This window comes from Schistocerca nitens, chromosome 3 (genome assembly GCF_023898315.1).
Source record: "Schistocerca nitens isolate TAMUIC-IGC-003100 chromosome 3, iqSchNite1.1, whole genome shotgun sequence".
Classification (NCBI taxonomy): Eukaryota; Metazoa; Arthropoda; class Insecta; order Orthoptera; family Acrididae; genus Schistocerca; species Schistocerca nitens.
Genome location: NC_064616.1, coordinates 343,307,073 through 343,320,059, shown reverse-complemented (window position 1 = coordinate 343,320,059; position 12,987 = coordinate 343,307,073). Strand labels below are relative to the sequence as shown.

Sequence of the window (12,987 nt, the reverse complement as noted above, 5' to 3'; positions counted from 1 at the left end):
CGTAATAATTTTATTTGCAAATGTTGACACCAGAAGTCTGTCCTATTTTTGTGATGAAGTTTTGAATGTAACAAATTTACATTTTTCATGCACACTCTAGGTGTTTTCAAAAACTATTTAATCAACACAAAATAAGACAATCACTTTTTTTCATTTAATCCACAAATGTATACTATTTCCTGGCCCCTGTACATCCATTTTTATTCAAGAGTAAATATATCAGAAGAATAGTAAAATACTGTTTTTATGTTGAACTACCGGAACATGACTTATTGAAAACTGAAGTCAAATGAAGCACATAATGCTGTGCAACAACATAATTGTCTGAGTACACTGTTTGATGTTTCTGTTGTGGTTATTTTGTTCATTTAGTACCCAGGCCATACCGTATAAAAACATAGTGTTTAGATACAGCCAATGTTGCTGAACAGAATTAATAAAGAAGTTAAATAATTTTTGACTGAAGATTTATTTCTTACCTGAATGTACAGTATTTTCTTTCAATTTCACTCATAAATTTTGTTTTGTTTTAATTTTGTGTTATGCATGGAATATGTTTCTCTCATTTGTTAGGTGGAATTGATAACAATTTAATGTTATGCATGCCATATGTTTCTCTCATTTGTTAGGTGGAATTGATAACCATGGCTTCTTTGAAGATGAAAGGCATACCAACAATTCAGGTACAAGTCATGTCATATATCAGAAGATTTGGTACTTTTCTTACTTATCATAAACACTTCAGCAGTGTTTGTTCAAACTCACCTGCAGCACAAACATCTGGAGCAGCAAAACTTGCACTGACAAACATGCAGACATGCTTTTACACTTTCCAAACTCTATGTACCAGTGTTACAATCTCTTTTGATTCTAATGGGTGGTTGGAATTTCATGTCTTCTGGTCTCGCAATTGGTACTTATTTCATAGCATATGACAAACCTTTTCTATAAGCATTTGTTACCACACAAGTAGTTAGTCTGTGAGCATATAAAAAAAATTGTTTTTAAATTGAGTAAGCTGAGTAACTGAGTAGAGGTGTTCAGGTTGTTTAGTGGGAGTATTTTCATTGCTGCAGACAAGGCTTTATCAGATTTTATTTCATTCTTCTCTTGTCTTTATTGTAGCAATAATATCTATAATATTGATAATAATAGGAGTAATAATAATCACCAGCACTGACTGCTATCACTCTTTTATACTCTTTCTACAATCTGACAGTGGTCTTCTTTATAGACATTTGTAATCATTTGATGTTTGATGATACTTTTTTAATAAAAATTGTTTTTTTATTTCTTTACACACTTCCCCAACCATCATACACCACAAGGTATTTCTCTCTAATACTTGTTATCTCATAAATCTGCTTGTAAATTTACAGCTTGCATTTCCTATGCTGTATATTATACCTCTGTGATCATCACATCTGTGTCCCTAATAAGACTTATATTCTCTGTATTAACTTATTTATCTCTTCCTTGAATTTCTCATCTTTCACTACTGGGTCAGTACTTCATTACTAATTTTATCATTGGTATGCCATACATAGATATTTTGTTTCATCTCTTCCCATAATAAAATCAATATGAAATTGTATTAAAAAAAAGAAACACAGATACATCGTTCTAAAAACAGTATACTTCTAATCATCATAATGTTGCCTTCACAGTCAAGAATAAAATAAACTGACAACAAATATATGTGGATACTTTACATAGTTCCCAATTAGCAAGTGAGGCATTGTTCCCCTGTCTGCAGCACTTTGTTATCCCAGGTGCTTCATAATTCTGACTACAGGATTGGGCTCCCAAACTTACTGCTTTCGGCTGATGAATATCATGATGAAGTGAAGAATCAACACCATAACTGTGGGAATTTTACTAATTGTATGACTAGCTATGTATTCCTCCTCACTCTTTCAGGTAGCAATTGAAACAAAGATACCTTAAAAGCATATTTATTGTTCATTTGAGAGTGTAGTTACATTATAAAATAATTAGGCTGTTTCAAGTAGTGATTTAAACTAAAAACTTTGTCTATGTTTTGATTGTAGATCACAAACCATAGGTAAAGTCAGAAATTGTAGTTTTAAAATTATTATTTTGACTTATGCTGTTATTTTTCACAGAGATAATGTTAATAATTGGTGTATCTCACAGCATCTTTGTTAATGAACAGGTTCTTCTTTTCATCAGTAGATGACTGGTTGTGTCATTTGTCATGAAAATTAGCTATGCATAAAGCAAGCATAAAGTCAGAAATTGTAGTTTTAAAATTATTATTTTGACTTATGCTGTTATTTTTCACAGAGATAATGTTAATAATTGGTGTATCTCACAGCATCTTTATTAATGAACAGGTTCTTCTATTCATCAGTAGATGACTGGTTGCGTCATTTCTCATGAAAATCAGCTATGCATAAAGCAAAATTTGTTTCCTAGTACACAAGAATAAGATAGTCTAACAACATTTTCACCTAACTGCCATAGTTTAAAATAGCATATTACCAACTTCAGAGGTATCTCCAGAAAAATGTTACAAACTGCCATTTCACAGTATTGTAACAAGTGCCCTTAAGAACAAATAATCTACTGAAATCCATAGGCCCCTCCCAGAAGCTCTCCCCTGAGTCCATCTCCCTCCACATGTGACACTACACACCGATCTTCTGCATGCTCCCCAAAATTCACAAACCCAGTAATCCAGGATGCCCCACTGTAGCTGGCTTTTGTACTTCCTCTTGACCAACATCTCCAAACAATTGCCTGGAATCTAGCCTACGACAACAAAGACATTAACTACCTTCTTCATGGGCTCTTGACCATCCCCATCCCTTTACTTCCTGGATTCCTGCTCATTGCTGTTTATGCCACCTCCATGTCAAGCAACATCCATCATGCCCATGGTCTTGTTGCTATAAGAAACTACCTCTCGCAACATCCTTCAAACACCAAAACCACTCCCTCATTCATTATACACCTTACCAAATATAATGACAAACAGCTACTTTTCCTTTGAAGGGAAGGTATACAAACAAATCTTTGGCACAGAAATGGGCATGCATGGCAGCCTCCTGTGCCAACCAGTTTATGAGTCTTCTAGAGGAAACCTTCTTAGCCTCCCAAAACACCCAACCCCTGGTCTGGTTCAGGTTCATTAATGATATCTTTATAATCTGGGCTCAGGGCCAAGACAACCTAGCAGTGATGAGAACTTCCTTTCTCAGTATGCTGAATGTCTCACAAGCACCTTCAGAGACAGGCACTACCCCCTCAAACATAGTCTATGACCAGATTTCCCATGCTGTATCCTCACACACCCCAAACCTCCCACCACCCCCAAGAATCAGCTACAAAAGAGCAACCTGCTCATCACCCAGTAACACCCTGGACTGCAACAAATGAACCATATCCTTCATCAGGGCTTTGATTATCTATCAACATGCTCTGAAATGAGGGAAATCCTCCCAAGATCCTTCCTACCCCTCCTAAAGTGTGTTGGGTCGCCTATCTAACCTCCATAGCATCCTAGTCCATCACTATACCACTCCCACTCCCAACCCCTTGCGCAGAGATCATATTCCTGTGGAAGACCCAGGTGCAAGACCTGCCCAGTCCACTCACCTGTACTGCCTACTCCAATCTTGTCACTAGCTTATCATACCCCATCTGTATCCAGGCCAGCTGTGAAAACAGCCCTGATATACACTGACTCTCCTGCAAACACTGCACAGATTTTTTATGTTGGTATGGCTACCAACCAGCTGTCTACCAGGATGAATGGCCAGCACCAAGCTGTTGCCAAGAACAAAGTTGACTGCCTGGTGGCACTATGTGCTGCTGAGCATAAGTTGCTCAAGTTCAGTGGCTGCTCCACATCCCAAGCCATCTGGATCCTTCTCTTGACCACAAGCTTCTCTGAACTCTGCAGATGGGAGTTATTCTTGCAGTGCATCCTTCGCTCTCTTACCCATCCTGCCCTGTCTATGTTAACCCAGTGCCCCCATACCCTCAATCCAACAGTTTCCCTTTCCTCCATCTTATCAGCCTCTCCTATTTCATATCACCCTCAGCATCTGCTGCTCTGTACCAGCTCCAATATCTATGCATCACATCCTTAGCCTGTGTGACTGTCTCCTCTCCCTCACACTTTCCTAGCCGGCAAACTTGCTGCCTCCCTCTGAACCACTAGCCATCTACCCCAACCCCTCTCCCTGCCTCTCACATCTCTCTTCATCTACTCATACACCTGACACAATCCTCACCCCTAACCTAGTCCACCTGCCAAAATGCAGCACTGGCATCGTTCGACCAGTCGACACCATGCAGAGGCATAGGCATATGTATGCAAGTATGCACGCGCACATTTTGTGTGTGTGTGTGTGTGTGTGTGTGTGTGGATTTTTCTGTTTGTATTTGTACTCTAGCTTGAAAAAGTATTACTTTGAAAGCTTGTAAATTTTCTTTCTTTTTTGTGTATGCCTGTCGACTCCTCAACGCTTCTGCTTTTTGGTGAGTGGTCTCCTTTACTCCTAAAGTACTTAAATGCTGTCACAGATTGTCTAAAACATAAATTAACATTTTTGGGACAGGAAACATGTTTTAGTTGTAATTGTTGGTAAACTAATGTCTTTGTAATGTCATTGTTATGACAATACAAAATCTATAAACAGTTTACCAACTGCACTACAAATGTTTGTGGGATTATTGTCAAAGGCATTTACATTTGATAGAACTATTGCTAGTTTGAAACTCACATACATTGATGTGTCCTTCATTTTCGTGTTGTTCACTTTTTTAGTTTTGATATTTCTTTATTCTAATTATAAATCAAAAACAACCATATTTATTTCAGTTAAAAATGTAAACCTTTTGTAAGACAGGGATTAAGGTGAGGTATGGGACACAGCATAAAACTAATAATATGATGTGGTATTTAAATTTTGAGTTTTCCAAGCATTACAGAAACATATTTAAGGAAAAAAGTAGTGACTACTTTTGTGGGACTTCATTTAAAAATAATATAAAATATGTGTAGAGAACTTATAGTTAAAATGAAATGTGGATCAGGGAAAGAATCAGACATTGTATACAAAATATATTAATAATGCATCTTCTGAAAAGGAAACACAAACAGGAACATTTTGTACATTCTCAATACATGCAGCTGTTGTGAAGAGATAAGTAGATGGTGATGATGAAAAGTTATAAATGTGTTATAAAAATATAGTGTTATAAATTTCTCACCAGAGCAGGAGAAAAAGGGAGAAAGGAAAGGCAAATTAGGATTTAATATTCAATTGATGCTGAGGTCGTAAAAATGGAGTACTAGCACAGACTGGGGAAAGAATTTAGCTGCGTTCTTTTTAAAGGATCAATCCTGGCATTTACTATAAGCAGTTTAGACAAACTGTAGAAAACCTAAAACAGGATGATTGAACAGGGATTTGAACCATTTTCCCCCAAATGTGAGTCCAGCATCTTTACACAGACATAGTTTATTCAGCTGTTGAATTAGATTGTTTCTTTTATGACTGACCAGAGACTTATGGAATAGTGTAAGCAGGGTGACTGTTTTGGTATAAAGCATTTGCAGTTGATAATCAAAGCATAGTTATGATGTGATACTCCATTGTTTTAAAAGACTTTGTGTAGGTTGAACATGAAGAGAAGTAAACTTGTAAAACATTAGTCAAGCTCATTTTGGTTTCTAATATGTGAAATTCTGATAATTTCTAAAAAGAGAAATCAGTCATGTACATGCATAGCTTAGCAGAATTCTTATGAATAAATTAATGTAACAAAAACTTCAGTTTAATTTACTTTGAGTTTGATCTATAAGGCGAGCTTTCCTTTTCTGTTTAGTATTGAAATCACATTGTTGCATTTGAAATTATGTTTGTGTTTAAAAAGGGGCATTGTCATGTGCTCTATGCCATTTTTGTCTGACAGTGTAAAAGCTGTAACATAGTAACACTATTTTGGAAATATATTAAAATTGTGTTTAGCATCTTAATTGAACATTATAAGTGGAATACAGGAAAACCTCTCACCCTGTGGAGTAAATATTGAGCATTAGATAGGCACATAAAACAAGAAGAGGAGAATTGGCACAAATTTTATTGTCCATCTAGATTGCATATTTTTCTAATGTTATAAGTGGTTTCTGTTTCATTGAACCATCCTCTGATCTGTAGAGATAAGAAAAATTAAATAACTAGCCATAATATAACGAGATTTGTTTTTGTTGTTGCAGTCTTCAGTTCAAAAATTGGTTTGCTACAGCGTTCCACGCTAGTCTATTCTGTACAACCCTCATCTCTGCATAACCACTACAACCAACATCCATTTGAACCTGCATACTTTAGCTGAATCTTCATTGCCCTTTACAATGTAAATAGTAGGATGTATTGAAGAACTGACATTAATATTTGTTTTGCACAAATTTTAGCAAATATTCCTGCTGTGGGAAAGTAGAGCCTAGCATTGTATCCCTCTGGGTGTATCACTTCGACTGTTTCCTTCTTTTAATAAACTTGTACCATAAATATATTTTCTCAGCAATTTGATTTAATACTTCTGCATTAATTATCCAGTCAGCACATTTAATTTTAACTTTTTGATGTAACATTGTATTTCAAAAGCTGTTGTTCCCTTCATGTCTAGACTGTTTATTGTCTTCATTTCACTTCCTTACAAGGTTACACTCTAGATAAATACCTTCAGAGAAATCTTCCTGACACTTAAATTTATATTTGATGGAAACAAATTTCTCCTTTTTACAAATGCTTTTCTTGCTGTTGCCGGTCTGTGTTGTATATCCTCTCTACTTTAGCCATTGTCTCATCTCCAACTTAGGAGTATAATTTTCTAATATAATTTCCTCAGCACCACCTGCTTTAATTCAATTGTATTCCATTATGATTGTTTTACTTGTGTCACATTTCATCTTATAGCCTGTTCTCAAGACACTATCCATTCCACTCAACTGATCTTCAGAGTCCTTTGTTATCTTTGACAGAAATACAATGTCAACAGCAAACCTCAAAGCTTTTACCTCTTAACCCTGAAATTTAATTCTCTTTCCAAATTTCTCCATGATTTGGTGTGCAGACTGAATAACATTAGGGGTAGGCTACAACCCTATCTCACTGATTTTTCAACTGCTGCTTACCTCTTTTGAATCTGCAGCTGTTGTCCTTTCTTTCTGCATTTATAGTTAAATTATAGGATATGGGTTCTGCCTTTTTGCAAACACACTGTTTTTTTTTTCTTTTTACCCAAACATATTTCAGCACCTCTGTTCCATCATCAGTGGGTTTTTGTTTATTGAAAACTCTAAAAAGTGAAAATATTTTAGGTTATAACTGACTTGACAAAGTGAGACCTCAAGAATAATGTAAAATCATGGTAAGAAGCAAAAGGAACAAAACTTTTCTCTCACTTTTTACATTTTTCTATTAACAAAGACCCACTGATGATGCCACAGAGGTGCTGAAACATGTTTGGTTGGGTAACTAGTGTGTTTGCAGCAAAAAGGTGGAACCCATACCCTATAATGCTGTTTGCCTTTCATGTCCTTGGACTTACAACTCTGCAGTCTGATTTCTTTATAACTTGCAGATAATCTTTTGCCCCCTCTTTTTTTATTCTTGGGAATTTAGTATTTCAAATAGCCTATTGCAGTAACCATTGTCAAAAGCTTTCTCTAAACCTACAAATCCTATAAATGTTAGGTTGCTTCAACCTACTTTATAATTTAAGTTGTTGGGTCTGTATTGGATCATATGGTCTTGCATTCCTGTGGGATTCAAACTGATCTCCCCTGAGTTAAGCTTCTGTCTGTGCTTTCTGTATCTGTAAATAATTTGTTTCAGTATTTTGCAATCATAACTTATTAAACTGAGAATTGAGTATTATTCACACTTGTCACCACTTGTGTTCCTGGGAGCAGGAATTAACTCATTTGTCTTGAAGTCTGAAGGTAGTTTCAGTGTCTCATATGTACTGCATATTGGGTGGAATAGTTTTGTTGTGGCTGGCTCTCCCAAGACTCTAAATAATTCTTAGGAAGTGATATCTATTTCAGATGTCTTGTTTGGATTAAAGTCTTTCAATGTTCGGTCAAATTCATCTCACAGTATCATATATCCTTTTTCATCTTCATCTGCTTCCTCTTACCTTGTGTAGCACTTCTATGTATTCCTTCCATCTTTGCTTAGTACTGGCTTACCATCTGAGCACTTGATAGTGATACAGCTGCTTTTCTTTTCTCCAAAGGTTTCTTTAATTTTCTCATATGTGGCATCTATCATTCCAGTAATTATGTGTGCTTCTACAACTTTGTGATTCTCCAGTATCCCTTTCTATTCTCTCATTTTGCATTTTGTGTCAGTCTCATTTTGCTATTGACTGCTTCATTTACTGCTTTTTTATAGCTTGACCTTCCATCAATTAAATTAAATGTCTAATGTGATAGGACTATCAAGGGATTCCTACAGGATATTGCCTTTTTACATGTTTGATGCTCTACTGCCTTCACTGTTCCAGGTCTCAAAGTTATCCATTGGTCTTCCATTGTATTCATTTCTTCCACTTGAGTCAATTGTTACGTAATGCTTATTTTGAAACTCTCCAAGGACATTTCTTCATCCAGTTTAGCCATCTCACTGCTCCTTCATTTTGTACCATTCTGCAGTTTCTTCAGGTCAATATGCAGTTCATAATCAGGGCCTTATGGCCATCGTCATATGTAAAGCTAGAAGACATATAAACTTTTACTACTGTGGTGGGTGTTCACTCAAGAGAATGTACCTGATGATGTCGGCTATAAAAATAGCCAATCAGTTTATACAATCCATATGAATGCGACATTATGGAGTAATCTAGTAGTGTAGCTGTGTTTTCACTGCCAATGTAAGACCCCTAGGAAACTGCCAATAGGTGGCATGACTGCTTCAAACAGAACTCATTTATTATATTTGTTACATTTGTCACATGTAAATTAAAGACACTTTCAGGCTTAATTAATAAATTTTACTTGTAAGTTCATTACAATTTAAAGTAGGAAAAATTGTGTTGAGTATGTCTGTTACTACCAACAGACAAACTACACACATTTCAGTGGATTAAAGGCTTTAAGAATAATGATTAGTGTATTAATGATTAAAATGTATGGTTAATCAGGGATAAAAAATAGCCACAAAAACATATAATTAAAATAGAAGATGGTTGCCCATTCCTGTGATAACACATTCCCTCTTGGGACCACTTCTTCTGCATTGTGCTGTGAACACTCATCTGCAAACTAGTTCCATGGATAGAGAGCCACACAGAAGAGACCTCACACTGATCAGAATGCAACACATGTTCTCACTCTCCCATCACATTTGATCCCCACTATTACCTTGGACATCCATAAGCAGCAGCCATCACCTTAATACATTTTTATAAACACTGAAATTGTCATTGCAATTAAGTTGCTCTGGTCACTCTGTATTAGTTTTTTTTTTTTTTTTTTTTTTTTTACCGTAAATTTCAGGTTCTTCTAAGATTATCCTGGACTGTTGTCTTTCGAGCTCTTTTTAAAATGTTCAACGTTATGATCAGTGTTTCTGATGGAGTAGCATATATTGCCTTATGTGCCCAAAATGCAGTTTTGTTTTGTGTGTTTGTGCACTCTCTGAATCAAGTTTCAAAACTCCTCTTTTATGCCCTATGCACTGTTTATTGAAGTCATTGCTCTGTCTTTTAGTTATGTCTGTCTGCAACTTAACATGTCTTCTTCGCTGTAAGCAGCAATCTGCCTTTTCCTACATTGTTAATTAGTAATAGCATTCACAGATGAAGAGAAATATAAAATTATGAACCTACAAATCCATGAATTACATTCGCAAATAATCTATATAAGAGAAAAATCTGTAAGTCCAATTATGAGTAACATCTGTTGCCCAAGTTATAGAATAAACAGGGAATTAAATAGTAAACTAAAGGCAACAATTTTAATAGTAAGAACAGTTATGAATTTTCTGATGAAATCAAAGATATACAGAGTAGTAACACCTGATGACTTGTCAATGGCACCATTAGGCTTTGCCAATTAATAGAAAAAAATCACCATGAAAGGAATGATTAAAATCATCAAAAACAGTCTTCATGCATATAAAAAAAATAGCAAAAAGAGAAGCACTTGGACTGGTGGAAATGTTCTAACTAACAGTATCTCATAATTATTTCACATTTAATGGAAAATTTATCAACAAAAGGATGAATGTGCAGATCTTTGCTGATATTTACATAAATAACATGGAAAAAAATTCTATGATGAGAATCATGATAGTAATGAAAAATTAAATATTTCAAGAGGTATGTAGATGATCTGATTTTTTTAATACAAAGGAGATAAAAACAACACTCAAAATATGGTGCAAAAATTAGATCTCAGCATATGAAGATACAGATTGCAAGTGTGTTTGAGAAAGGGAACTATATAAACTTATTAGATTTGACACTAACATAAAAGGATGGAAGACATGAATTTAGCATACTTAGGAAACATGTATGTGTGGATGTCATAATCAGTGAGTTACCTATAGTAACCAAGTAATACATGAAACCAATCGAAGTAACACAAATATGGGTTTATTCATAAACCTCTGAACAATAATGGAAATAAGCCTCTCATGACTTCACATGTAACAAGACAAGGGAATCATGCAAAAGGTGCAATATAAGCAATACATGGAACAGCTGATATGAGCAGTATAAACTTAAAGAACATAGTAAGGGTGAGTCAGCACTGCTCCATGCATGTATAGGTGCAAGTCACCGGTAGATAGCGCGATGGAGACCGTGCCATGTAGCACACTTCCTACAGGCAGCTTCTGGTGGCTGGGCCACACTGATACAGTTGGCAGTTGATTTAAGTACACACATGTGGCAACACTTCACTTGGCATGCTCACACTCACATGTACTTTGCGATGAGAGTGCCCAGGTGATGGAGGAGATGGAGATGGTGATGGAGATAGATGCCAGTGTTGGATAGCTGGAACCTCAGGGTACTGCATGTGGAGAAGGCAGCTAATGAAATGGGAATGCCTCCATAGCAGGTGATGACAGGCTCGAGGAGGAGGGTGGCAGGGTGGGCTGCGATGATTGGGGCCACACCTGCGAAAAGGTAGCTTCCAGTGGTGAACATGGGCATAACTGATGAAAGTGGCATGCCACCAGCCAATCAGCTGTACGGACATCACATAGATGGTGTCTCTGATGGTGTACAACAGTGGTTGGTATCCACTTGGCCTGGCAACCGAACCCTTACACCCACACCAGTGATCCTGGTGCAAAGCCAATGGTCGAACCTGTCTGCAGCAGGTGCGGCGCAGGCCGCAGAAGGTGGAGGAGCGTGCATGGCTGCCAGCTGTGAAGTGATTCAGCTCACTCCACTCCCCCATAGGTGTGAAGTGATAGGTGATTAGAAAATGGAGAAGGGCATTGTCCGGTGAAGAAACGCAACAGACTTTTTCATTTGGGACTTGAAAATATGGATGAGTTGTTCCACCTCGCCATTTGATTGAGGGTGGATTGGTGGAGCCGTAACATTATGAATGCTGTGGTGACAACAAAACAATTGAAATGTGTGAGAAATGAATTGGGGTCCATTATCAAAAACTAAGGAACAGGGCAACTACCCAGTAGAAAAAACCCTCAAAAGCATATGAATTGTGACCTCAGCCAATGTCGACACACAACTGGGAATGTAAGGAAACTTTGAAAATGCATCCACAACCATGAGCCAATAGGAATTCAAGAAGGGACCCACAAAGTTTACATGATTGTGTTTCCATGGCTGGCTTGGAGCTGGCCAGGGTATCAGAGATGCCCAGGGAAGTGCCTGTTGTCAGGCACACTGCTCACAAGCTGCAACAAAATGGACAATTTAGGCATTAATCTCTCGCCAAGAAACATGTCTCCTAGCTAACAGCTTATTGTGCAAAACTCTCCAATGGGCCTGGTGGAGAAGGTGTAGAACCTCTTGCCATAACATGGCAGGAATAAGTACTCTGGAAGAGAGGTCTTCCATGTCCAACAGCAAAGTGGTGTCAAAAATAGGGAGGTGACACCGTACGGAAAAATAGTTGTGCAAGGGGTCCAAAGCCTGACCTGATGGCCTGTCTGGCCAGCTCTATTGAACAAACTGAATCGCCTAGTGGAGAACTGGGTCAACGGTAAGGGCAGCTGTTATGCGCAAGCTCATAATTGGGAAACCCTCAACCGCAGCCTGCGTTTCAATATCAAGATAGAAGCAAAGCAGTTCTTCATGATCAAAGTGAGGATCAGGACCCACAGGAAGGTGAGACAAGGCATCTGCATTGGCATGTTTAGACATAGGTTGAAAATGAATTTCATAATTGTAGTGACACAAGAACAGCACCTAGCATTGTATGCGGTGTGCTGCCTTGCAGGCAAGGAAGTGTGAGGGTTAAACAAGGAAAGAAAGGGTTTCTGGTCAGTAATAAGGTGAAACTTTTGAGCCATATGAAATAAATGAAATTTCTGGAGGGCATAAACTAATGCAAGAGCCTCTTTTTCCACCTGAGAGTAATGTTGCTGGGCCAGAGTGAGAGATTTAGAGGCAAAAGCAACAGGTCCTTTAGAGCCATTGTCATATAAGTGTGCTATGACCACCCCAAGGCTAGGACTTCACTGAGGCTGCACTGTGATGCATCAATAGCCAAACTATATGTTGACCAAGAGTAGTTTGAATTTTAACATGTAAAAAGCATACAGTCTTGCATAACAAGGCATTTCAACATGTTGGTTAATGTGGCCGCCACCAGCAGGAATTTATGGAATTAGGCTATCTTCCTCAGGAAGGCCTGAAGCTCCTTCATGGACAAGGTGCGAGGCATAAACATAACAGCAAAGATGTGATGTGTCAGAGAGTGAACCCTATCCCATGAGACCTCGAACCACAAATAAGCAATAC

At 37.4% G+C, this 12,987-nt stretch overlaps 1 protein-coding gene across 1 annotated transcript in view; it reads left to right on the top strand.

Moving 5' to 3' along the window:
* The window catches only part of LOC126248295 (proto-oncogene tyrosine-protein kinase ROS), a 587,002-nt gene that overhangs the window by 565,970 nt on the left and 8,045 nt on the right, over window positions 1–12,987 (top strand). The window contains exon 37 of the mRNA XM_049949160.1: window positions 630–683. Within this exon, the coding sequence (XP_049805117.1) occupies window positions 630–683 (54 nt within the window). The remainder of the gene's footprint in view (window positions 1–629; window positions 684–12,987) is intronic.